The sequence below is a fragment of the Mus caroli genome, chromosome 12 (genome assembly GCF_900094665.2).
Source record: "Mus caroli chromosome 12, CAROLI_EIJ_v1.1, whole genome shotgun sequence".
Classification (NCBI taxonomy): domain Eukaryota; kingdom Metazoa; phylum Chordata; class Mammalia; order Rodentia; family Muridae; genus Mus; species Mus caroli.
This window is the reverse complement of record NC_034581.1, coordinates 13,095,695-13,121,974: the sequence shown is the minus strand read 5'-3', so window position 1 is coordinate 13,121,974 and position 26,280 is coordinate 13,095,695. Positions and strand designations below refer to the sequence as shown.

The following is a 26,280-nucleotide window of genomic DNA, read 5'->3' as shown; positions in this document are numbered from 1 at the left end:
AAGTAAGCATGGTGGCTGTTGCCTAGAAATGTCAGCCTTTCTGAGGACTCAGAGTCACTGGTGGTTTTCATTTCTCTTGCCCAGGAAGTCAGTGCAGTATATTGCCCAGGGAGTGGAGCCAGTGTCCTGGGCTCTGCTCTAGGACCCATCTGTCACTATGGCTGGAACATGCTGTCCTTCCAAGGCTCTAAGCTCCCTTCCACAGCTGGCCTCTGGCCTCTTCCTCCAGTGTCCAGGCCCTTCACTCCCTTTTTCACTGTGGACTGGGGACCCTACTGTTTTTGTGTCTAAGTACCTGACGTCGAGGCCAGCGCCACCATCCATGCTGAGTGGTTGTGCAATTCACATGACTCTGGGAACCTAACTCTTTCCCCTGAGTTAACCTGGAGATCCTTTCCCATCTAGCTCACAGGGTGAGCTAAATGAGATTATAGCGTCAGCATCCCCCAGCGGTACCTGTTCCATGTCCTGGATGTTTATCCACCTGGGTCCTTCATACACCAGCTCTGCCAGTTGCTACCCTGAACCCAATTCTGTGGAGGGGATACAGACATTTGGAGAGGTTCAGTTAGTGTCTCAGGTCACACAGCTCATAAGCAGTGGGACTGTGGTTTGGACACAAAGTAGTCAGCCCCAGACCACATTCTAACTGTCACAGGGCACTGCCCCCCCATGTTGCTTCCACTTAAAAGCCTTCCAGACTATTCCAGCTAGTGAAGGCCTCCTTATGATCAGAATCCATGGTTGTCCCCAGAATTACTCCCAAAACTTGGGGAGCCTGAACCCTCTAAGTAGCTCAGATGCAGTCAGTAACCCACCCGCCAGCCTTCCTTGATTTATCTTTTGTTTTCTTTTGTTTTTGAGACAGTTTCTCTGTATAATCCTGTCTATCCTGGAACTCACTCTGTAGACCAGGCTGGCCTCAAATTAAGAGACCTGCCTATCTCTGCCTTCTAAGTGCTGGAATTAAAGGTGTGTGCCACCAACAACCAGCCAGGGAAGGCATAAAACCTGGCTGTCTTTTGATATAAACTGAACTCCAGAAGTAGAGGAAGCTAGAAGCACACAGAAGCATCCATCTCAGACACGGGGATGTGCGTTAGGAAGCCTGGCCACACACACACCCAGGTCCTTCCTTTAGCCACACTAGACCCACTGGGGTGAAAGCAAAGGTTCATGACATCTGTATGCTCATGTTTGTATGCGTCTGTCTGCTCACATGTTCATATGTAAGCAGGAACATGTATGTATTTCTAAGTGTGCATACATGTATTGGTGTATATTTGTTCCTTGTACATTTATTGCTTATTAAGTATGCTTCTGTGCACTTGAATGTGTAAACAGGAGAACAGGCATATGCTCCTATATGCATACCTGTGCATCTGTGTACATGTTTGTGAAGTTGGAAATGTGTTTGCATTCATATGTGCACGTGTATGTCCATATGGGAAAGAATGTGCACACAGGTATGCATGTGTTTCTCTATGCACACATGCATGCGTATGTGGGTTTTTGAGTGTATAAGCAAATGTGCACACATGGATGCATGTATGTATCTCTCTCTCTCTCTCAATCTCTCTCTCTGTGTATGTGTGTGTGTGTGTGTGTTTATGTGGCAGAATTATATGTGAGGATCCGTACTTTCCTGATGGGACTCAGCAGCACAGAGCTAGTATGTTTGTCTCTAGTGCAGCCTGTGGTCTGACCCCCTTTCCATCCTTTCTGCTTTCAGGACCAGCCTCTGATCACCCCTCAGTGACCACAGCAACAGGTCCTGCTGTCTTCAATGGCAAGGATTCCCCCAAGCACCCACAGCTGGTGAAGAGTAGCCTGTCTGCCCTGCCGCGCCCCTCAGCTTTGGGTAGTGCTGCTGACTCTGGGGGTGCTGGGGCCCTTCTTTTCTCTAGGCCTGGGCCAGAGAGGGCATGGGAGCTATGGGACTGGGGGCATGGAGCCTCGAGAGTCTAATGTTGCATTAGTGAGCATCAGGATAAGTGTCACATGTCCTTCGGTCTCTGCCTGAGCCAGTGCTGTGGGAGTCAAGTGTGGGAGGCATCACGTGTGCTGAGGGGCAGTGAGGGCTCTGTGCTGATGGTCGGTGACCTCTTCTGAAGTAGGTGTCAGGAAGATTGGGAGTATTGATGCCAGAACAGGTAAGAATGAACTCAGAGCCCAGCTCTGTCTTGTAAGCTGTAGGACCACGCAGCCTCTTCAGCCGGCCCTCCTTGGGAGTTAGTATGCCACCGTGAGGACAGTAAGAGTCTCTCCAGATGCTGCATGGAATCGCTGCACATCTGGGAGATCACTGAACGATACTGGTGATGGTTATCAGCATCAGCCCACCACGGAAGCTTGTCTGCCCAGTTAATACCTGGTGGAGGAGATAAATGAGTACCAGAGACCTGTGGGAGGAAGGGGGCAAAGAGACCTGGGGACTGCCTTCAGACCCCACCATCACTGTTCCTAAGGACACATCTTAGGGACAAGACTTCTCTGCTTTCAAGCCTTCTGACAGCAAGTCTTCTCTGCTCCCCTTCTCTTCTTGCTTTGTCTCTCCCTCCTCCCTTGACTCTGTGAACAGGGCTGAGCTGGTGCTTAGGGTCTGAGACACTACACTGGAAGGACACTTAGAAAATGTCCATCCTAGGAATGGGGTTGCAGCTCATGGGTAGAGTGTGGTGCCTGAGTTTTATTTTTACCACTGAGGAAGAGACTGAGGTCCAGAGAAGCACCCTGGACTGGAATATAATTCTGTTGTGCCTGGAGGCTTCTCTGTAGATGCAACCCTCCTGCCCCAACATGGATCCAAGACTCTTCAGTCTTGACTAGCTTCCACATTCCTGGAGCCTTTATCATTCCCCACCCTACCCTGAAGACTCCCACCTTTTCTCCTCCAGGGGCTGCTTCTCCTCCAGGTGCTGATGCAGCAGCAGCCACATAACCGAAGACTGCCCGTGGTCATAAGGACAGGAGGTTCCTCGCTGTCCATGGCTTTCCCCCTGAGCTTAGCTAGAAGACCCTTAATCCTGGTGTCATACAACTCATACCTCAGACAACAGTGTGCCAGCTCTGCTCAGCCTGGGCCCGGAGCTTGGCTTTGGGCAGTAGCCTACAGAGGCTCCTTCAGGATTGGACTTGAACTCCCCAAGCCTACTTTGTGGAGTTGTGTGGGGAATGGAGATCTTTAAACTCCAGGCTGCTGGAGCCTTAAAAGATCTTCTGGGATCAGCCCGTTGAACCCCATTCTTCGCCTTCAGCTGTTCACTGCCTTGGTGGCTCAACATGATGTTCACACTCTGTCCCGTCTCTAAGTGCTCACCCCACCTCTGTTAGATGGCCTTTAGAGCTCAGCTCAGGGACATAGTCTCCTCTCCCATAAAAGAATTCTTGGAGTCCCAGCACACGGCTCTGGTGAGCCTGACAGAGAGAGGGACTAAGTCAGAGACACTGGCTCACCTGAGTCACAGAGTTGAGTACAGGCATATTAATCAGAGCTATCATGCCTTCTGTCCTTGGGGGGAGGAGACACTCAAAAGCAGTGTGTAGGAAACTCCTTCCGACTGACACTGGCTGCTCTCAGTGAAATGCTACCCCCTGGTGGAGGATATGAACTAGGAGCCTTGTCTCAGATGAGGGTTGGGCTCTAAGGAAGCAGGGAACCAGAAGCTAAAAATCCTGAACTTCCTCCTCAGAAATGCCAGTTGGGTCCCCTCTACCAGATACGCTGGTATCTGCTGTTTTGAGAGTACTTACTGGTGAAGAGTCCCAGTAGAGGCATTTCCTGTTGACCTTCTAGAGGAGGAAGAGAATCCTCAGCTGCAGCCCTGCCCTCAGTAGTTCAGAAGCACTTCCTAGAGGAGCGGCGGGTCCTCTCTCTGAGGAGTTCTTCCTCTGTTTCTGGGACTAGTGTTGTGCGAGCTGAACACCTGGTGCAGACGTAGAGCCCTATCTCTGAGGCAAAGAAACCTGCCGGTTTGCAAGGGCTTTGTAGGGAAAGTACTTCATGCCCTTCAACCCTGTGCTACTTTGTTTCTCTCTATTTTCTTCTGCTTTGGTCTGTCTAATGATGAGGTTGTATTTAAGGTCCCTTTGGAGGGACTCTACAGCAGTCAATCTCAAACTGCCGCAGGCTTCAGAAAAACCCAGGCACTAGTGACAGCATGTACCGTCACCTCAGAGCCCCCCTGTGGTAGCTCTAAGGAGAGTCTAGCAGAGACAGCTTGGATGAGCATCTTCCAGGTCTGTGTGTACTCTCTGCTTCCACTGAAGGTGGTGTTACCCTCAGCCTGGGTTCACATCATCCGGGAGCTCCAGCTATCAGAATGACTCGCTCCCCACATGCTGAGCCACTTGAGTTCCTTGGACTAGGCTTGTGCTCAGACAGACAGGTTTTGTTTGCTTATCTTGTTTTTAAAGGCAGAGTCTCACCATGTAGCCCTAGCTGGCCTGGAACTTACAATGTAAACCAGACTAGCCTTGAGCTCAACAGAAAGCTGCCTGTTTCTATCTTCTGGGTGCTGGAATTAAAGGCATGCACCGCCACCTTTGGCTAGGTAGTTTTAAAAGTGTCCAGGTGAATTTAAAGTGTAGCAGGGTTGGCTCTAGAGATGAGAAAATTTGTGTCTGGATTTTCAAGAAAATATGGTGGCCCATTCTTGGTACTTTGAATAATTTACAAATAGATTTAAGTCATGAGCATGTTGCCATCTAGAGTGGGCAGAGACTCACATGCAACAGTGGGTTCAGCCTCTGGTCTTCCTTTGCAACATGTGACATTAGCTGTCCAGGTTGGATGGGGCGGGGGGTGGTGGTGGTGGTGGGGGTTGGGGGGTGACAGTGGGGTTGGAGGGCAGGAAGGGGGTGTGCAGGTGGATCAGCACTGCCCTCAAGTGGCAAAATTGTGTTGGTGCACTGAGTGCTGGACATTTCGGTAATAGGAGGTTGGTGCTGGTGGCTGCAGTTTACTGAGCCCAAACCCTTGGCTAAGCATTTCATTTAAGCATTTTACTTGTATTCTCTCTACTTCTGATTAAACCACTTTCTCGTTAGATTTTATTATTATTTTGGCAGTTTTTTAAAAAATGCATCTTAGAGAGGTGCAGCCTAAACGCAACTGTGGAGTGAAACATTATAAAAATGGACAGGGTGTTTCCTTTTGCCTAGAGACTTGACTAGAGCTTAAAATCCATTGTAAGGCTGTGATTTTTTTTAAAGGCTGTGATTTTAAAAACTACCAAGGGTTAAGGATAGTGTTAAGGTTAAGCCCAGTGTTAGAACATCTGCCTAGCACATACAAGGTCCTGGAGTTGAGCCCTACCTTTGTAAACAAAACAAAACAAAACAAAACAAAACAGATGGACACTCCAAATCAGGAAAGGCTTTTATTGATGCCAGTTTCCAATGGTGGCTTAACCCATGCTCTTAACTATTGTCTAGGTATCTTGCCAAACTCTGGGCCTCCCAAAAAACGGCACAAAGGGTGGTCCCCGGAGTCTAAATCAACCACGGATGGAGGCTTCATTCAGGGTGGTGGCAACAGAGCCAAGCACGGTAAGTGGCTAAGGCCTTGCCCAAATCCTAAAGTTGGGCACCAGTGGTGGTGGCCTGCCAGCAGCATGTGTGCATATATGCACACGTGGGCAGGCAGATGTATGAGGGGGTTCTGGGCAGCCAGACCCTGGCTTAGCAGAAGGACCTCTTCTCATGTTCCTGCTGCTTCCTGAGGTCTAGTCTCCTGTGATACTTCTGTATCAGCCCCTGATCTAGCAAGGTCTCCAAGCAGCTCCTCAGCTGATGGTGTGCACAGTGTTTATTGGCGGGGAAGGTGGGGCTGAGTGAGTCCACAGGTTTATGAGTATGGAGGCAGCAGTTTTGTGGGCGGGTGGATGTTGGGTGGGCTGGGGACAGATGCCTCCTTTGCTGTGTTTTACTAATCTACTTGCTGTGTTTCTAGAAGGTACCAGCATACCTTGTGTGCCCCAGGCTGGCTTGGTGGGACCAGCTTCAGTCACCTTCCCGGTAGTGGCCTCTGGTGAACCAGTGTCTGTTCCGGACAACTTGCTGAAAATATGCAAGGCCAAGCCAGTGATATTTAAAGGCAAGTACAGTTGTGCACCCAGCAGTGGAGGTAGCAAAGTGTGCAAGGACTCCCACACAAAACTGGGACCTCCTCTCAGTCCGAGTCCAAAGGCATCTTCCTGAACAAATCTGAACGCTATCCAGGGCAATGATCAAATGAAGCGGCCCCAGGCTCCAGAGGGCCGAGAACGACACAGTTCGTCCCAGCAGGGGCATAGTGACATTACCCAGGACACTCGCTGCTTGCTCATCTGCTGTCCTTTCCTTCATTCACTCTGTTTCACTGAATCCCTGCTGACTTGTCCAGCTACTGCCGAGGACTCGGGGGATGGATGAAGCAACCCCGTGGCTTTGTTCCACTGTCACCCCAAGCCACCAGTCATTTTGGATTGTGCAGCATTCAGACAATCACTGTTCCAGAAGCATTAGATAAGATAGGATTTGATCTCCTCTGCATGGTGGCTAGTATAGGTTACCTGGAGGTAGCATTGTAGCTCTTTCATGTTGTTCTGTGGGTGAATGGGTGAGAGAGGCGAGGCTGCAGAACTGGGACAGCCTGCAGGACTCAGAGGTGGACCCCAGCACCTGTGCTGGGCAGGATGGCTCATGAAGGGAGCCACACAGACCCGCATCACAAACTGAGCAAACTCAGCGCAGTCTCTGCTTTGCTCGAGCGCACTTCCTTTCCTGATGCCCACCTCGGCTTCACGGCCCGGCCAGCAGCTCTGTAACTTAGCTTTCATTCAGTTCTCAGGGGGACTTCTGGCAGCCCCTTGCATGACAAGCGTGGCATCCCTTTTCTAAGGTAGCCACAGTGCCACTTGTAAGCTGGCACATTTGTGAACGGTGCTGTCCAGCTGACCCCGCACCTCAGCATCAGAGGGGAGTAAACAGAAAGTTGGATTCACAGGCCTGCCCCAGAGACAGAACATACCTAAATTCTGAAACTTGGAGATGTGGGTGGGGCCAGCACATGTCTTAGCAAATCTGTCACACTTTGAGTTTGAGAAAGTTTTTCTCAGGAAGTGGCTCATGGAGTCCCATAGTGAGAGTCAAAGAGGGACATTCTTTCTCAGCATGACTGAGCATTTACCATCTCCCCATTGTGCAAAGGCTTAGAGAAGGTCAAGTTCTTGTCTAAGGTCATGCAGCCAATGATGACAAAGAAGGAGTCAGACCCCTGCTTGGGCAGGTCTACCCTAAGGGCTGTCATCAGAAGGATTCTAACATCCACTCCAGCATTCCTCAAGGTTGTTCACTTTCTAGGTCTTTGGGTCTAGACACCGACCTGTTTTGTTAACTCTGTTAGCTAAAGATCCTTGGGAGGGTGCAAGGCTTGGTGGTGGGACACATGTCTGGTGAACAGTCCTCACTGCAACACATATGCCAGCTGTTTCGAGGCCATTGCCATTTGGTTCTGGGCAAGCTTTTTTAATTTGGGCTTGAACTTGCTCAACTGCAAAATAAAGAGATTGGACGGCATGAACAAGCAAATGCCCTGCCTATGGCTGGACATGATAGATGACATTTTGTCCTAGATTCTAGGAGGGCAGAGTAGGTATACACAGCAGGGACTGTAGCAGATCTGAGATTTCTCAGAAAAGGAGCCTCTGAGAGACCTAAGAGTTCTCCTGGTGTTTATGCTCAGGGAAGCTACAGTGGTACCTCACCAAAGCCGAGCACAAGACCAGTTGCTGAATTGGTCTTCTTCTCCTCTAGGCCATGGGAACTTTCCCTACCTCTGCGGAAACCTGAATGATGTGGTCGTCAGCCCCCTGCTGTACACCTGCTACCAGAACTCCCAGTCACTTGCCAGGGCCTATGAGCAACATGGTGCCTCCACCATGCAGCCCATATCTGAGGAGACACAGCTGTTGCTGACCGTCTACTACCTCGTCCAACTCGGTGAGCCTGTGGCCAGCTGCTGGTTAGGGATGGATCTCAGTGGGAGGACCAACTAGACTCGGGAGGCCAGAGAAGAATATGAAGAGCAGGTTTGCCCTGCCCTTCCCAGGGAGGGGTCAGCAAACAGAAAGGTGCAATGAACAGAGAGGTTCAGAGACTGTTCACTCACCTGCTGTTCCATAGCTCCATACACAAAAGACACAGGGATGTCGTCAACACTGTTCCCCCAGAGAGAGTCAGCTCAACCAGGCAAGAGGAATAAGAGGGAACTTGATGGGGTGTGGGCATGGGGGGGCCCGTTAGGGTTATCAAGACAGGCCTTGACCACCAGAAGGAACGGCCTTCTGGAAAGCTGAAAAGAGCGCATAGTTGGGGGTGTGTAGGTGGGTGGGAGCACAGGTCGGGAGCTGGCTGTGGGTAGGAGCACAGATGGAGGTGTCTGGGGTATGAGAGCACAGAAGTGTGTGTGGGGTCAGGGGTGGACATGACAGGTGAGTGTGGGAATAAGTGGAAGATTTGTTGGTTATTTCCAGTTGTATTACTCAGCTGCCCTGAGGACTGAGAGTTCTTAAGTCCCATGGATGCTAAGGCCAAAGGTATAAATTCAGGAAACACAGCCTTGGTTTCTATGTGGATGTGTCCAGGCCAGCTGTGATGCACTGTAAGCAGTCACTGGTGGACACTGAGGAGCTCAGGCTTGACCCTCAATGCCCAGGTCGTCAGAGGCTCAGTGGTGAGGAGATTCAAGATGGAGGCACAGGATGGTCAAGGTTCTGTCAGACCTAGCATCAGGTCTCTCTGAGGTTCTTTCCCAAGATCCACTATCTATCAACTGTCATAGCTTCATCTAGGATCCAGCCTCACCATCACCACCCTCCCCCATGCTTGTGAGAACCATGGACCAGACAACACATTCTTTCTCCTTGTCTAGAGACCAAGGGTATGACAGCTAATCTGCCTATTCTAATCTGATTATCTATTTCAAATCACAGTCAGAATTATCTAATAAAAATAAAGACAGGAGGGCCAGTGAGATGGCTCAGGGGGTCAAGGTGCTTGCCATCAAACCTGAAGATGAGTTTGATCCTGGAACCCACATGACGGAAGGAGAAAATGTTCAGTTTTGACCTCCACATATGTTGTTCTCTAGCATTCACAAGAAGTAAGTGGAGGGGGCTGGAGAGATGGCTCAGTGGTTAAGAGCACTGACTGCTCTTCCGGAGGTCCTGAGTTCAAATCCCAGCAACCACATGGTGGTTCACAACCATCTGTAATGAGATCTGAAGACAGCTACAGTGTACTTACATATAATAAATAAATAAAATCTTAAAAAAAGAAGTAAATGGAAAAATAAGTGAAGCTATATATAGGCCCATTGTATTAAACTCTGGCACAGCCCTGCGCTGCTAGTACAAGCTGCCTTTTACAGGCTGGGAAGTTGTAATAGGCTTGACCAACCTTTTCACGTTTGCAACAACAGTGTTGTCACGACAGACTGGGGAACTGCATTCAGAAGTTTTAAAATAGCAAAAGTATCACGGTCTTTTAAGAAAGTTTATGATGTTTGTGTTGGGCTACATTCATAGCTGTCCTGTGGGCAGGGCAGCTAAGGTCTGATAACCTCCCTCCAGTTCCTCAAAGGCAACATTAGACTAGAATACCCAGATAATTCACAAAGGAAAACACCCATAGAGACTTTAAAAAACTGACCTCACCAGTCATTGAAGAGAGACCTGTGAACAGTGAACCATTTTCCCCTCAGTGCCCAAGAGATGGTACCCACGGATGCTGAGTCTACTGGACCAGAGCTGCCACACCAATCATGCCAGAGGAAGCCGGCTTTTGAGAATTCAATCCTAGGCTTTCTATTGCTGTGATAAAACACCATGACCAAAAGCAATGTGGGGTGGAAAGAGTGTATGTCAGCTAGCAGTTTCATATCACAGTCCATCACTGAGGAAGGCCAGGACAGGAACTCAGACAGGGCAGGAGCTGATGCAGAGGCCATGGAAGAGTACCGCTTACAGGCTTGCTTGACTTGCTTTCTTATACCATCCAGGACCACCTGCTTAGAGGGAGTACCATCCACAGTAGGCTAGGCCTTCCCACGTCAATCATCAACCGAGAAAATTGCACCGTAGGCAGTCTTGCCCAGCAGCCAGGGCCATCTGGTGGGCCTATTTTCTCAATTGAGGTTCCTTCTTCCCAAATTACTCTAGCTTGTGGTAAGTTGACATAAAACTATCCATCATGCCTGCCTAGGAAGAAACATGGTGAACTTCAGACACACACTTCAGAAGTACCTACAGAGGAATTGCTTGAAGAAATACAGAGACCTTCAGTAGCTACAAGGATGACCAAGTAGCCCCTACACATGAGAGTCATTTACACCCACCAGCAGTGCTAGGCAAGGAGACCATAACATATGGAAACCTGTTTGTAGGGTGGTGGTTAAAAATCAAGTTGAGTACCCACGATCCTTACAGTAGATGGAGAGAAAGATAACGTTTTTTCTTTATGAACTTTCAGGATGGTGGGTTTGTGGCTGGCTTCATTTTATATTCTCTGTTCTCCAAGCCTTGGTAACTTGACATCACTATTTCAGGCTGTGTGATTCTAAGTGCGCCTGCATATTCTGGGATGTGTGCAGCAGCATTGGTGGCAAGCTGCCTGTGCACCTGCCCAGCAGTGCTGACGTCATTTCTGTGCCACCACCATGTCTTGCAGCTGCAGACCAGGTGCCGCTGATGGAGGACCTGGAGCAGATCTTCCTGCGCTCCTGGCGCGAATCACACCTGACAGAGATAAGGCAGTACCAGCAGGCGCCTCCACAGCCCTTCCCGCCAGCCACCAGCACAGCAGCACCTGTGACTTCTGCACAGCTGCCCTGGCTGGCCGGCCTGGCCGCCAGCTCCTGTAATGACAGTGTGCATGTTATTGAGTGTGCTTACTCCCTGGCCGAGGGCCTCTCTGAGATGTTCCGGTTGCTCATCGAGGGGAAACTCTCCAAGACCAACTATGTGGTCATCATCTGTGCCTGCCGGAATGCTGCCATTGACTCCTGTATTGCTGTCACAGGTGAGTCCTGGCCACCCCTTGGCCAGTGGGAAAGCCACACTACTGATTGCCCAGTCTCCCAAAAGAGTGAGTCTCCTTTTGTCTTGGGGTTCTGGGTTGCAGGGGCAGTTAGTTCCTTAGTCCATGCTGGTGGCTTTAGAAGGCAGCCTTGGTCTCAGCTGTGCTGGTTTTAGCTGCTCATTCCTGGAAACATGATTAGTTACAGACGTTTCTGCTATCAGTGGCTGGGTTAGCATCGTCCGTTTAATTCCTGGAGAGATTGGGGCCAACTTTGAAGTTTGAATTGCCTTGGCTACAAAATCTGACTTAAAAAAAAAAACAAAACAACCCACTTACACCACCACCCTGGTCCCCAGTTATTTAAGGGCCAGGCCGAGATAAGAAACAATGATAAGAAACTTTGCTAGTTAAGTATTAAAAATTTCCCTGAAAGCCTACTGTGTGTAGCCTCCTGGGGCTGAGGCTCAAGATGGCATGCTGGAAGGAATTTCCTTGGTAAGACAAGCACCAAGCACACAGGCTTTTGGGGTGGGGGTGGGTGCTGTTCTTTTCAGTGGTTTGATTTATCTCTGTTTTATGTGCATTGGTGTTTTATCTGTATGAGGATGTCAGATTCCCCTGGAACTGGAGTTACAGACAGTTGAGAGCCGCCATGTGGGTGCTGGGAATTGAACCCAGGTCCTCTGAAAGAGCAGCCAGTGCTCTTAACCACTGAGCCATCTCTCCAGATCCCTTAGGGGTACCGTCTTTATTCAAAATGGTATATATTTTCAACCTAAGGTTTTTGTATCATTTATAATGAAAAGTGCACATAGGTTCTACAAAGCATCTTGGTAGCTTCTTAATATTCTCTGCTCCTAAACTGACTGGTCTTTCTTAATTCCTTTTCTGGGTGTGAGTCCCACCATCTTTAATAAGCCCATGTTTCCACAGTGTGTCCAGCACTATTGCCTGTGTTCCGTGAGGCCAGCATTGATGTTAACCATTTGGGACCAATGAGGATGGTGGGTCTGGAAGGCTAGGAGACTTGTCTGTGCCACACAGCTGGTGGTGGCATACAGAGTCAGGCCCAGGGGTTTTCTCTACGTGATACTGGCCTTTGTATTCCCCCTTGATCAAGGTGTTGCAAGCCTTCGATTCATTTCTTTGTGAGGCATGGTGGGTGCCGGTGCTTGGGGTACGTCAGACCTCCTGTCACCTAAGAGCTCATGCTGAGACAACCAAAAGCACTGCTCTGTGCTCCAGTGATAGCTGGTTTTGTTTTTGTTTTTGTTTTTTACTTTTCAGGGAAATACCAAGCCCGCATCCTCTCTGAGAGCCTTCTCAGTCCTGCCGAGTACCAGAGAGAAGTTCACTACGAGCTGGTCACTGGCAAAGTGGACTCGCTGGGGACATTTTTTAGCAGCCTCTGTCCAGGTAAGCTTTGAGGCAGGTGCGTGTACACACACTGAAATGACTTAAATGTGGAGGGGAGGTTGCTGGGCTCCCCCACCCCTGGGATCTGCTGCAGCTGAGCTGTTGAGTCTGCTTTCCCCATTCTGTGCTCTGACATGTCCTCTGCCTCCTCCGCAAAGCAGTGCTTTTGGTTGTCTCTCTGTCTTCCTGCTCTGGCTATAGAGCAGGGTTGGAAAAGGCTTTGTGCTCCCCGTCTATCTGTCTATCTATTTGGGACAGGGTCTCCCTTTATAGCCTAGACTCACCTCAAGTGTTCAGTAGCTCTGTCTCGTCATCTGAGATGCTGGGATTACAGGGATGGGGCTCAGCACATGGCTTGCCCTGTGTTTAGCGCTGTTTTGTCTTTATCTCTGTGGCTTATTCAGTCACTCAGATCCACTACCCTCTCTAGCTTCTGGTCTCTCAGGAGTCCTTTAATGCTCTTCAAGAAAGTTCTATGGACCAATCTTTGCCTGGGAAGGCTCAAAAGACCTTCTATTCTGACCTTAAGTGCCCTATTTCTGTTTGACCCCATCCTCTGTGGAGCCATGGTATATTCTTGTGGATACAGTTTCTGGACAGGGAGACCATGCCATTTCCATACATGACTTCAGGCCAAGATCAGACATAGTAGCTGGTCCAGGTTTGTTGAATTTCTCCGAGATGCAAAACCCACTTTTGTTCTCTGTTTTGGGCAGAGGGTGACATTGACATTTTGCTGGACAAATTTCACCAGGAAAATCAAGGCCATGTCTCTTCCTCATTCACTGCTTCCTCTACCAAGAAAACAGCTGTGCTGGATGCCAGTGGGGTTCCGGTGTGCACAAGTGAGTGGTGAGGAGGGGCGCAGGTAGGCACAGTAAGTGATGGACAGAGAGGACACAGTTGGGCGTAGTGTGAGTGACAGAGGGAATGGCTGTTGTGTGCACAGGCAATGGTGGCTTGTGCGTGAGTGTGCCCAGTGAGTATTAGCAGGGGTATGCATAGGTGTGGACATCGAGTCATAGAGCGAGGAGTCTCAGGTGTGTTTAGCATGAGATGGGGAAGCCTTCAGGAATGGGTCTAAATTTTACAGCACTTGTCCAGAAATTTTGAGACCTTGAAATTTCCAAGGGGCACCTGGAAGGCAGGCTGTATCCTTAGCATTAAAACAGACCTTCTGCCAGTTTGAAAATGGGAGGTTTGGATGCAAGGTCATCCTCTCTTCTTATGTTTCTTCACACCAATTCTGTTCCCACCAGTGCACTGTTTCATTCAGATAAAGGTTTAAGGAGCCGCGACCATTTCTTTCCCCCCCCCCGGGGACCGTGATGCTCCTTCCACAGTCTAGTGTCATTGCCTGAGTGCCATCTTTATTATCTGAAGAAGGAAGATGTCTGAGAGGATGCCCCAGGGTCTGCCTGAGAGAGCATGCACTTGAATAAGAGAGTGCCTCTCTCCTGGATTGCTTTGTGTATCTAGGCCTCCCCTTCTGCACTCTGGGACTCCTCCACCTCTAGCTGTGCTCACTGGGGATCCCTGGGGCTCTGGCTGCAGGTTACCATCAGGAGCCACGCGGCGTCCGGCCCTTTCAGCTGGCGGTGGCACAGAAGCTCCTTTCCCACGTGTGCTCCATCGCAGATTCCAGCACCCAGAATCTGGACCTGGGGTCCTTCGAGAAGGTGGACTTTCTCATTTGCATTCCACCGTCAGAGGTGACCTACCAGCAGACCGTGTTCCACGTCTGGCATTCAGGTAGGGGGACCCTTCAAGGAGGTGTGAGGCCTGGGGGAAGGGCTTTGATCTACCCACGTCACAGAATGGATGTTGTTGCCCATTTATCCAAAGACAGTGGTTTTCCTCCTCAGGATTAAAAGTAGATCCAATAGCTGGCTATCTTTTTGCTATCTCTTCTGTTCTGTGACTGGCTGCCGCTGTCACTCATGCAGCATGTCTTACCTCCTCAGTGGCATGACCTTGGGCTTATGGCTTGAACTTGAGGTGATTCTGTCAGGAGATTGGGCATTTCCCATCTCTTAGCGATACCTGTTTGAGAGCTGTTGCTTCAGGGGCTTGCTTAGCTGACACCCCAGGAGGGGGAAACTGCACACAGCCAGACCTTTGCCCAGGTACCTGGGCTGAATTGTTTGGAGATGTTCTCCTGCCCACGTGTCTCTACTGTATGCCCTCCTGCTGTTGCCCTCCCCGTCAGGGCAGGTCGCACAGGCTGACCCACAGTGTGTAGGTGGTGAGAGAACCCAGGAGCTCCTGAGGTGTTCTACTATGTTACAGGGGTTCTGCTGGAGCTGGGCCTGGAGAAAGAGCCCGTGACCAAGCAGAGGGCGGAGCAACACGTTCTGAAACTAGACACGGAGGCCCAGGCAAGATTTAAGGCCTTTCTGCAAAACTCCTTCCAGAACCCACATACGCTCTTTGTCCTCATCCACGACCACGCCCACTGGGATCTAGTGAGGTCAGACCTCCTGGTCTGTGACGGTGACATATTTCTCCTTGGGGATGAGGGCACAAGACTTGAGCGAGGTACTGGGGCCCAGTGCTTGGAAACAGAGGATGTGGGGGAGTTTTCAGCGTCTTAGAGCTGTGTGTCATCCCTGAGACCACTCAGCGCAATCTCCAAGTTCTAAGGACTGAGTGTTATAGAAGGGGGAACATCAGGTGGTGTCAGAAGCCAGGCTGCAGGTGTTGGTGGAAGAGCCAGGCCTTTAGCCAGGGCTTCCAAATTGCAGCCTGAGGTTGTTGGGTGAAGCCCCTCCCTGCTAGAACTCTGGGCTAGGATGATGGGTGGTGGGGCCCTTCCTGAAGGTCCATGCCTTTTATTCATTTGAAAAAGCTCTCACCCTAGATGTGTATGAGGTTGCTCAGTTGGAGACTGCTGGTGGCTGGTCACCTTCAGGGGGTTGCCCTTGTAGCTGATCAGTTAGCCATCGCCTCTGGTGGAGGTGAGGAAGGAAGGACATTCCTGGACCAGGTCGTAGAGCAAGGCTTTGCTACTTACAGATTGTAATTGTTTAAGCTTGCCAGGGTCTGGACAGTTGGCAGTCTAGAATCCCTGTGTGTTTTTGGAGGAATGGAGCATCTGGAAGTGGCAGAAGCTGCTGTCTTCTGGTTCTTTCTTTTGGGGACAGGTGTCTCAGGTAGCTGCCTGGAACCCAGAAGATGAAGCACTGACCTCTTCATTCTATCCCATAGATTTAAGAGACTACCAAGGCCATTGTCTTCCAAAGAAGCTTGGGGCAGGCCTGGCTTCTGAGACCCTAGATCCAAACGCTTTCTATTCCGTTAATGCTGTCTTCTAAAATAATGAAAAATTTGTCCTCTTAGGTTATCTTTGAATCATTTCATAAGACTTTGTTTGACTTTGTAGATATTATTATAATTATTATTTTATTCGAGGCAAAACCTGGTCTCCTGTAGCCTAAGCTATCCCTGAACTCACTACACCACTAAGGATGATCTTGAATTTCCGACCTTCCTGCCTCCACCTGCCAGGCACTGGGATCACATGTGTGCACCACCATGCCCTGTATTACATTGTGCTGAGGACAAATAAGGGCTTTGCACACAGTAGGCAAACGAGCACTATACCAGGCAACGTCCTCTATGCATCAGGAGGACACTAGGAGGCCTATCTGGTCCCCTGAGTCTCCTCCCTTCCTCCCTCACATCCCCATCGCCTCTTGACACAGAATGAGGTTGGGTAGGAGTCATTGTTCTAGAGTACACCCAGTATCATGCAAGAAGTCCGCCATAGCTCCTTCCCTGAGAGTCAGGTTTCCTGTATGTATCTATTGTTAAGAGTCCCCGACAGATACAAAGTCTAGTCACTTTTTTTCCCCTAGTCCTGGGCAGAGCAGTAAGCTTCAACTGTAGGTGCCATTGGGGAACTAGTTGTAAGTTTAATCAGCTGCCTTATCCTGGTAAGGATATCCAACCTTAGTAATTCTATTTAACGTTTGTCTCCTTTTCTCTCCTCAGCAGTGCTGTTCATAACATCTACTCTCAAAGTGACCCATCTGTGGGGTTAGTGGACAGACTGCTCAACTGCAGGGAGGTGAAAGAGGCGCCCAACATTGTGACCCTCCATGTGACCTCTTTCCCGTATGCGCTGCAGACTCAGCACACCCTCATTAGCCCATACAATGAGATCCATTGGCCCATCTCCTTCAGTAATGTGAGTGCGGCTGGGCCGTGGTATAACCAGTATCCTTAAGTTTAGAGACCCTGGCTTTAGTAGAAGCCTTAGTCAGTTGGGAATGAGTGGCTTTCAGCTCCTTGGATCTTTGGTTTGGTCTGGGGTTAGATTTAAAGCCTCTCTGGATTTCTGGAGAAATTTCTGAAGCCCGTCCATGGGTTGATTTCACATTTTCCCCAGAAACTGAAGCTCTGAGTCTCAGAGCAACATTCCAATGATTGTTCTCCTGGAACTGGATAAAGACATTGAAGATGGAGCCCTGGGAGACAGGAGAGGTTTGCACTCCACATGGAGTGGCTTGCTATACAGCCATGATCAAAGCATTCTTCAGCCGGAATTCCCTCCCTCTAGCCTGGGAGGCTTGCTTTAGCTGGCCACCTGTCACCATTTATGAAAGTAGATGCCCAGAGTTTTTGAGAATTTGAGAATTCCATGGGCATATGAGCAATAAGTACCTTAGCATTCTGGATTTCTTTAGAATGCTTCAGTCTCCCCACAAACTCCCCAGGATAAGGAGGTTTGGCCTCCATCCCATGCCATCAGAATCAGTATTTCTTTTCTTTTCTTTTTCACTGTCTTCTGACATAACACAAGAGGGCATCAGATCCCACTACAGATGGCTGTGAGCTACCATGTGGTTGCTGGGAATTGAACTCAGGACCTCTAGAAGAGCAGTCAGTGCTCTTAGCCGCTGAGCCATCTCTCTCCAGCCCCAGAATCAGTATTTCTATGGCACTTCCAAGGGGCTCCACTCTAAGTGCTTTATACCCATGAACTTATGCAAAAGTGCCAGAGGATCTTCTGATTTACAGATGGCAAGAATGGGAAGCAAGGGCTGGGCCACTTGCATAGGACCCCTGTTGGGAGATGACTCAGGGACAGGCTCCTTAGCCCTAGTGTTCACCCTCTCCACTATTTGAGAGCAGGGTCACACCTTTGCATTTTGAACAGTCTCTCCCAACTTTGCTTGGCCCAAGTCGGAGGAGTTCCTTCATTCATTTGGAAAGAATTTTTATATCAGATAAAGTTGAGTTTACCCCTCCATCATCCCCAACCATGAAGACATTGGGGCCAAATGAATGGGAAACAAGTGGTGGGAACACCATCTTTGTTCTTTGCTCTGGGCTGGCAGAATGATACTTACAAAGTACTCCCTCCGTGGGATCACAAGATCAGTACTGTCTAGAATCAGTGGTTTTCAACCTTCCTAATGTTGTGACTCTTTACTATAGTTCCTCATGTTGTGGTGACAGCCCACCATAAAATTATTGCTAGTTCATAACGGTAATTTTGCTATTATTTTGAATCATAATGCAAATGTTTGCTATGCAGGATATCTGATCTGTGACCTCTGTGAAAGCATCATCCAACCCCTTGGGGTTGGGACCCACAGGTTGAGATCCACTGGTTAATCATGATGCCAATCAACACTGTCCACAGACCTGGTCTATGAATCCCCAACTTTCCCTGTGAATGTGACACTTGAGTGACAGTGCTCTTCTGTTTAGGGAGTGGACCTGTATCATGAGAGTAAGAAGTACTTCGGGCTGTCTGAGTTTATTGACTCCACCCTGTCAGGACACAGTCTTCCTCTGCTCCGTTATGACAGTTCCTTTGAGGCCATGGTCACTGCACTGGGGAAAAGGTACGTTTCTCTTGGTAGAAATGCTTGGTAGCTTCAAGAGTAGGTGAGGCATGGAAGCCTGAGCACCTGGGCCACAGAGTTCCAGGAGGGAGTTTACTCCCTCCCTGGTGACCTAGTCAGTCCCTCCATCAAAGGGACCCGTATTTCTTCTGCATCCAAATCACCTTGGGTCGGTGACACTTCTGTCACGCTTCTATTCCAGAACATTGTAGACTATACCTTGCTGTCTGTCTGTTTTATTCTTGTTAACCATAAGTTTTATTCGGGGGTACAAGTAAGCATTTGAGAAGCAGCTAAAATCTTCCAGGTATTCTGTTTAAGCTTGGTTGGCTGGTGGAAGAATCTCTTGTTTATAACTTTGCTCATGACTAAGGCAAGGCCCTCTTAAGTTCTTCAGAACTTTCCACGACTCTTGGGGCTTCCATGTGGCTTGTGGGAAAGGTGACTATTCCTAACCACGTGTGAGCTCAAGTCAAGTGCTTGCTGTGCAAGCAAAAGCGGCTGAGGCTGGATCCCCAGCACCGGCGGTAAAAAGTCAGCTGTAGCAGTGCGCATTTACTCTAGTGTGAGTAAGTAGAAGAGAGTGATCACTGAGGCTCGCTGGCTAACCAGTCTAGCCAACTGGTGAGCTCCAGGTTTACTGGGAGACACTATCTAAAATAATAAGGTTGAGTGTTGTTGGCTCATCCAAAGTTGACTTATGGCTTCCACATGCTTGTTCATGCATGTGCACACACCCACATGAACATGCATATACACATACTGTCTCTTTCCCGACTAATTTTTTAACAGTGCGTCTGTCCTTGGCCTGGGATAGTTTCCTTCTGTGTGTGGCCTCTATCCCTGCTCCTTCCTGTGGATCTCTAGAACTTCATCTGTGACCTGAGATGTGTCAGCACTGCAATACCTCTCCCTAGCTTGTGTGTACCTTAGGGTTTTGCCTGCTTCCCACTTCCTGACTCTATCTCAGAAACTCTGGGAGGAAGCTGGGCCTCCCACTCCCTGTGTTGCAGGCCCAGGACCGATCTTTTCACTGTCTGATGTGTTCTGTCTTGAAAGCATTGCCTTATGTGTCCTTTTCTGGTGGGGAAACAGCACTGATTCCTGTCACTCCACTTTGGCCAGGAACAGAAGTCTCTCCTTGTCCTTCAGGCAGAACACATTTCAACATCATCTGTGCATCATTTGTCCCATGTACCAAAGTCAGAGCAACACAATCCCTGGGCTACCCAGTACCCTTCATGCCAAAATCCCAGGGCTGATTCTGCCTTTCTTAGACCACAAAGACCACTTTCTCAGGCTCGCTCTCCAGTGCACATAACCCCCAAAGTCACTGAGGTGCTGAGGCATGAGAAGGAGGTTGGAGTGGAGGAGTGGGTGATGTCATGGGGTTGGAGAAAGTACTGTTAGTAACGGTAGGAAGCGAGTTAGCTGCCCTGCTAGAGCATGCATGGGAGCAGTGCCCTGCTGGAACACACATCGTAGCACTGCCGTAGTTCTTGAGGACTTATTCCAGCTTGAAGAATTCACATGAGCATCATGGATCAACTTGACATCAGTTCATTCATTTCTCTTGGAAACACAGTGATGATGTACAGAGACCTGGTTTATTTCAGTGTTGCTTAGGTGTGTTTCTCTCTCTCTCTCTCTCTCTCTCTCTCTCTCTCTCTCTCTCTCTCTCTCCATTAGTTTGTCTTAATTCAGATAAGGATGTGCTGTGCACATGTCTAGAGACCAGAGAACAACCTCAGGCTTCTGTTTTCCCCTTCCACCTCTTTTGAGACATGGTCTCTTGTTTGTTTGCACTGAATACACAGGCTAGCTTACCTGTGAGCTTCCTGAAGTTCTCACACTCTTAGGAGTGCTGAGATTACAGGTGTGAGTACATCTGGCTTTGATGTGGGTGCTGAGATTTGAACTCAAGTCCTTATGCTTGCACAACAGGCTTCTTACCCACTAAGACATCTCCCTTGTGTCTGTTACTGACACATGGGTTAGAACTGCCATGCAGTCATGGGAACAGTGAGTGCCCTTGTGCAGGGACAATGTGGTAACCATGGTTTCTGAAGCAAAGGAAGGGATTCTTGCCCTTTCTGTCTATGTCCTGGTTTGTAATTCATCTGTCAGGTTAGACATCTGGTCATGGCTCTAAGAACTCACTATAATTTAAATGGTCCCAGTGTAGCCTTTAGGGTGATCTCCAAGTCTGGGGACTTGGCAGCTGTGTGTTCTCCTCTTTCCAGTGGGAGCCTGGGACAGACTACCTGCTGTACTAGCTTCCTTTGTCACTGCTGTGATGATACACCTGATGAAAGCACGCCAGGGAAGGAAGGATTTAATCTTGCTCACCGTTTGAGGGTGCAGTCCCTCATGGTAGAGGGGTCATGGGAGGAGTGTGAAGCAGCTGGCTCCATCACTGCCACAGGCAGGAAGTAGAGAGAGATGAACGCTGCTGCCCAGCATGCATCTCCGTTTTTACTGAGTGGGACAGCACCACCCACATTCAGGATGGTTCTCCTCCATCACTTAAACCTCTGAGAAAACACTCTCACAGATGTGCTGTGTCTCTGGGATGATTCTAAACCTTGTCAAGTTGATAATGAAGACTGGCCATTATATCCAGCTTCTTGGATAAGGTGTCTGGCTAATGGCGAGAGTGTGGATGCATGCTTGCAGGCATATGCGTCATACCCAGTGCTGGAAAGTGCATGAGCAGGAGCAGCTGTAACAGACCTATGCTCTTGCCTCCCAGCTGGGAAAACAAAAACAAAACAAAAAACAAAGGCACTCGTGCTTTGGTTCCTAAAGTCCCCAGCAACTAACCCCTACAGTAGTGATTATCAGTCTGTGTGACAGGACTTCTTTGGGGTTGAACAACCCTTTCACAGGGGTCACCTAAGACCATTAGAAGACATGTAGATCACAACTCATAAGAGTAGCAGAATTACAGTTATGAAGTAGCATAAAAATAATTTTGGGTTGGGGGTCACCACCACATGAGGAACTGTATTAAAGAGTTGTGGCGTTAGGATCGTTGAGAACCGCCACCCTATAGGATTCTGTTGCATCTGTAACTTGGGAATTGCCTGTGTCTTGGGTGGCAAGCATGGCCAGCCCAGGGTCATGGGCATGGTCTCTCTGTGTTCCTTGCAGGTTCCCCCGCCTGCACAGCGCGGTCATCAGGACCTTTGTTCTTGTGCAGCACTATGCGGCCGCCATGATGGCTGTGAGTGGCCTCCCGCAGATGAAGAACCATACGTCAGTGGAGACCCTAGAGATCACCCAGAACCTCCTCAACTCCCCAAAACAGTGCCCTTGTGGCCACGGGCTCATGGTCCTGCTGCGCGTGCCCTGTTCACCCCTGGCAGCCGTGGCCTATGAGCGACTGGCCCATGTGCGGGCTCGCTTGGCTCTGGAGGAACACTTTGAGATCATCCTGGGCCACCCCAGCTCTGGCATCACTGTAGGCAAGCACTTTGTGAAGCAGCTCAAGGTAGGTGTTGTCCTCAGGGCCAGAGGGCTTTTGCAGGAGCCACTGAAGGTCAGCAAGAAGGGGTGGTGTCAGCAGGCCCTTGAGATGTGAGCACCCCTCCACCTCCTCTGCTGCTTCCCCAGCTCTCAGCCCCAGGCTAACAGAGCCTGCAGTATCAGTCTGCGTATGAAGCATGCTATTTTTCTATTCTGGAGGCACCTTTCTCTTCCTTCCCCTTAGCTAAGACTTATGCCTTCAGAATTCAGCTCAATTTCTTTTCCTTTTTTATGAAGCCATCCTATTTCACACTTGGGGAGGGCGCGATCTCTAATCCTGTCCAAGTGGTGAAGGAAGCTCTTGGTCCCTCAAAGCCAAGCACAGTGCCTGGTCCCTTGTAGGTTCTTATTAAACTCATAGGTGACAGAAGATATAAAGGGGGTAGAGAGAGTTGATTGAAAGGACAGATAGGTGGAAGCCATGAGAAGGGGGTGGGGGGTAGGGGGGCAGGGACACAGTCAGCACCACTAGAGAACACTAGAGGAATGTCAGAGGCAACTGGGCCACCCACTGTCTTCCAGATGTTCTCACACATCCCCTCCTGCTGAGGAAGATAGCCAGGAACAGAACAAAGCTCCCCACCTGAAAGTACAGTGGCTCACCACACACAAGCAGAACAAAGCTCCTCCTTTGTATTACGAGGTGGATTGTGAGGGTCACCAATTAGTGGATGGATGTCAGAGTGTTCTGGAGCCAGGCTGGTTAAGAAGTGTGGTTTATACAACTGCATGTCTGGCTAGTATGCTTTATTTTACATTAATTTGTTTATTGTTTATGTGTGTGTGCACATGCCATAGGATGTATGTAGACTTCAGAAGATAACTTTTGAAAAGTGGTTTTTCCCTTCTAACCAAGTGGGCTCTGGGGACTGAACTTGGGTCCTATGGCTTGGCAGCAAGAGCTTTGATGGCTGAGCTATCTCACCAGCGCTGGTTAGTGCATTCTGCCCACAATGGTAAACTTGGATCCTTATGAATACTTACCCACATCTCTCACATCTGCAGATGTGGCAGAAAATTGAGGATGCGGAATGGAGGCCTCAGACGTACTTAGAGTTGGAGGGCCTGCCCTGCATCCTGATCTTCAGTGGGATGGACCCTCATGGGGAGTCACTGCCCCGGTAAGTCAGGAATCAGGGCCCCTGGGGTCCTGAGGAGATCAGGAGGGCAGGAGGACATCCTGTGTTGCCATTGTCCGATCCCAGGTGGAGAATTCACATGCCCAGTTAGCATGGGTGGCATATTTCGGCTCATATTCCAGAGCAACATGTCTGAGTTGTAGACAGTATTTCCCAGTTCTTAGAGGAATAGTATTATTGAGTGGGGGTAGGGGCTTGGAAGAACAACAGTGCCAGACTGAGGGGAAATGAACTCAGTTTGGGGGATCTCTGTGTATTAGAGAGGACAGTCCATGTAGGATGTGACCATCATCCCCAGAGCTGGGGCCAGCTATCCTGGTTCCTTGACCATTGTGGTGACTGGGGAAGGGGTGGTTGGGGGGCTCCTGATGTCACTCAGAAAGAGTGAGTACAAAGAGTAAATGTCATTCTATTACTGTTGAAGAGATACTATGACAGACACAACATATAGAAGAACACTTTTAATTGGGGACTTGCTTACAGTTTTAGAGGGTTAATCCATGATCATTATCATGGAAGGAAGTATGGCACCAGATAGACAGACCATGCCTATGGCACTTCACTAGAGAGCAGGAGCTGAGAGTTTATGTCTGTTATGAGAGAGAGGGAGAGAGGGAGGGAGGGAGGGAGGGAGGGAGGGAGAGAGAGAGACTGGGCCTGGTATAGGCCTTTGAAAGTTCAAAGCCCAATCCCAGTGACACGTATACCTCTTCCAAGGAGGACACATCACCTAATCCTTCCCAAAAAATTCCACCAACTGGGAAACAAACATTCACATATACAAGCCTATGGGAGCCATTCTCATTCATACCTACCCGTGCGTCCCTGCAGTCACTGCAGGCACATGACCTTTGAGTGACTCCCCTCACTTTCTAGGCTACACACACTTAGGAGGTCACTTGGCCTCCTACAAGGCTCCCATAGAAGTGACTGTGTCTGATTCCATTGCTGTCATATCCCTAGCTTCCAGCACAACCCCCCGGGGGAAACATTAAGTGTGGATGACTTAATTGAATATCCAACATTCATTCTCTAACAGTACACATAGGTCCTTACAAATATTCAGTTTTATCTAAATGGGGAGAAAAAAAACAAAAAACAAAAAAACAAACCAGAGCCTCTGGGAAACTGCACATCTTGCCAGAGTTTCCAAGCCTCCTGGGAAATGGCAATGCTGAGTGAGGTTCAAGCCTCACTTCCGCCCAACCCGATAGTCAGTGGTATCTCGATTCCATGCCCCACAGGAGTAGATCCTGGTGGGTGCCCGCTGAGACTTGGTGTGAAGCTGGCTTTGGTGTGATGAGCTCACATTAAGCTTCTCCATGTATCAGAGACCTGTGGTCTAAAGAGAGAGGCAGGCATGGCCCTGTCACTCTGTCCTCTAGCAGCAGAACCTCCTGGGATGGAAGAGGCATGCAATGGATAAGGACACCCTTCTGTCCTCCCCAGGTCTCTGAGGTACTGTGACCTGCGTCTAATAAACTCCTCCTGCCTGGTGAGGACAGCCCTGGAGCAGGAGCTGGGTCTGGCTGCCTACTTTGTTAGCAATGATATCCCCTTGGAGAAGGGGCCCAAGAACGAGGCCTTGGAGAGTGATGGGGAGAAACTGAGCAGCACAGATGAAGATGAGGAGGCGGGGACAGAAGGTGAGGGTGTACCTAGGTGTTCTTGCCTCATAATCCCTGGGGAATCTGCTAAGTGACATCGTCCTCATAAGATTAGGATTCTGCCTTTCTCCCTGCTCTGTCGTTCTTGGTGGTGTGGGAACATGGGAATCTCTATAGGATCTTCTATGATCTAGAATTCATAAATAGGAAGAAAGTGATCATTTCTTACCATTCAAGTTCATGCTTGGTTTCAGTGCTGGTAGATTCCTCCACTTGTTGCCTCTGTTGGAAACTCACTCACCCACTATTATGCTGAACGCTATTGAAGTTCATGAGACCAGGCAACAGCATCTGTAGACTCCAGGAGTCTCATGCCATATTTTTAATATGATATTCAAATAAGAGCAGCATCTGGTTTTTGTCCACAGTACAGTGGGAAAATAGCTGTGCATTTGCAGGTAGAGATGTCAAAGAGATGGGTGTAAAGGCCGCTTACTCCTCTGCCTGCTGACTGAGAGATGAGACATGACAAACAAAAGTCTCCCCTGCCTGCAGCTTGTCCTACAAGGTGGCAAGGCCTTCTCACCATGACTTTCTGGGAGGTGGCTAATTTTAGCATGACTGTGACCATGGTATTAAATTTTCCCAGTTCCCCATTGGCGTGACCACACTCACTGACCTGACCTGACCCACTTCTTCCTGTTCTGTTCTTACTCTGTTGTGAGCTCAGTCTAGCTAAGGGTGTGTTGTGTGTTGTGTGTTGTGTGTGTGTGTGTGTGTGTGTGTGTGTGTGTGTGTGTGTGTGTGCTAAAATGGCAGCAGGTGAAAGAATGAGAGAGAAGAAATGGAACGAGATGTCATTACTTCCTCACTTCTGAATGCCAGGCTGCTCAGGAATGGTGACTCCTCTGTGTTCTCAGGGTGTTTTGAAGCAGGCTCTACCTCAGAGCAGAGGGGCCCCGTGAAGAGGGAGCGCTCCCATTCCCACGACTCTGCATCTTCATCCCTCTCCTCCAAAGCATCTGGTGAGCCTCCACTGGGAACATCACATATGGGGCCGCCTTAGATTTCAGAGACTGGGAAGAACACACAGGGCTGTCTGCTTAGTCTAGGCTTCCATTCAGGACCAGTGAGAACAGACTCTAGATTCATCTAGAACTGATTCAAGAATAGCCTAGAACTAAATGGACACCTGAAGCCTCAAAGACAGGACAGGACTCTAGTGTCCAGCTGTTCCTGCTGGTAGGAGAGATCGAGGCTGCCCCTGGCTACGGAGTGGACCATAGCATCCTGGCCGTGTGGATAGACCTCTTTTGGTGTCCCTTTCCTAGATATTGCTTTCAAGGATACTGCCTGGGGAGAACAGGAGTCTTGTCCAGAGAAGCAAACATAGGAGACTTCATGAGAGAAACAAGAGCTCACAATGCCTGTACCCAAGAGGAGATACTAAGAATAAAGTCTCATGTGGGCACCAATCCCAGGAGATCCTTGGTCTCTGAGCTCAGCCAAGATCTCATGCACAGGAAATAGCACTGCCCATCTTAAAGTATGTAACATAGTGGGCATTCAGTGCAATCTGAGTGTTGAAAGGTGAATTCAGTATGAACTCTGACCTTAAGAAATGTCATCTATAGCCGGGCGGTGGTGGCACATGCCTTTAATCTCAGCACTTGG

At 49.3% G+C, this 26,280-nt stretch overlaps 1 protein-coding gene across 2 annotated transcripts in view; it reads left to right on the top strand.

The window, feature by feature from the left end:
* Positions 1-26,280, top strand: part of Greb1 (growth regulating estrogen receptor binding 1) — a 100,623-nt gene that overhangs the window by 49,227 nt on the left and 25,116 nt on the right. The window contains exons 8-22 of one of the 2 annotated variants that reach the window (XM_021179263.2): positions 1,733-1,861; positions 5,437-5,550; positions 5,954-6,097; positions 7,798-7,983; positions 10,711-11,061; positions 12,349-12,477; positions 13,194-13,322; positions 14,032-14,229; positions 14,767-14,947; positions 16,471-16,666; positions 18,196-18,332; positions 21,486-21,825; positions 22,866-22,981; positions 24,449-24,645; positions 25,527-25,631. In XM_021179263.2, coding sequence (XP_021034922.1) covers positions 1,733-1,861; positions 5,437-5,550; positions 5,954-6,097; positions 7,798-7,983; positions 10,711-11,061; positions 12,349-12,477; positions 13,194-13,322; positions 14,032-14,229; positions 14,767-14,947; positions 16,471-16,666; positions 18,196-18,332; positions 21,486-21,825; positions 22,866-22,981; positions 24,449-24,645; positions 25,527-25,631 — 2,652 coding nt within the window. The remainder of the gene's footprint in view (positions 1-1,732; positions 1,862-5,436; positions 5,551-5,953; positions 6,098-7,797; positions 7,984-10,710; positions 11,062-12,348; positions 12,478-13,193; positions 13,323-14,031; positions 14,230-14,766; positions 14,948-16,470; positions 16,667-18,195; positions 18,333-21,485; positions 21,826-22,865; positions 22,982-24,448; positions 24,646-25,526; positions 25,632-26,280) is intronic. The other variant, XM_021179264.1, reaches the window with a different exon arrangement.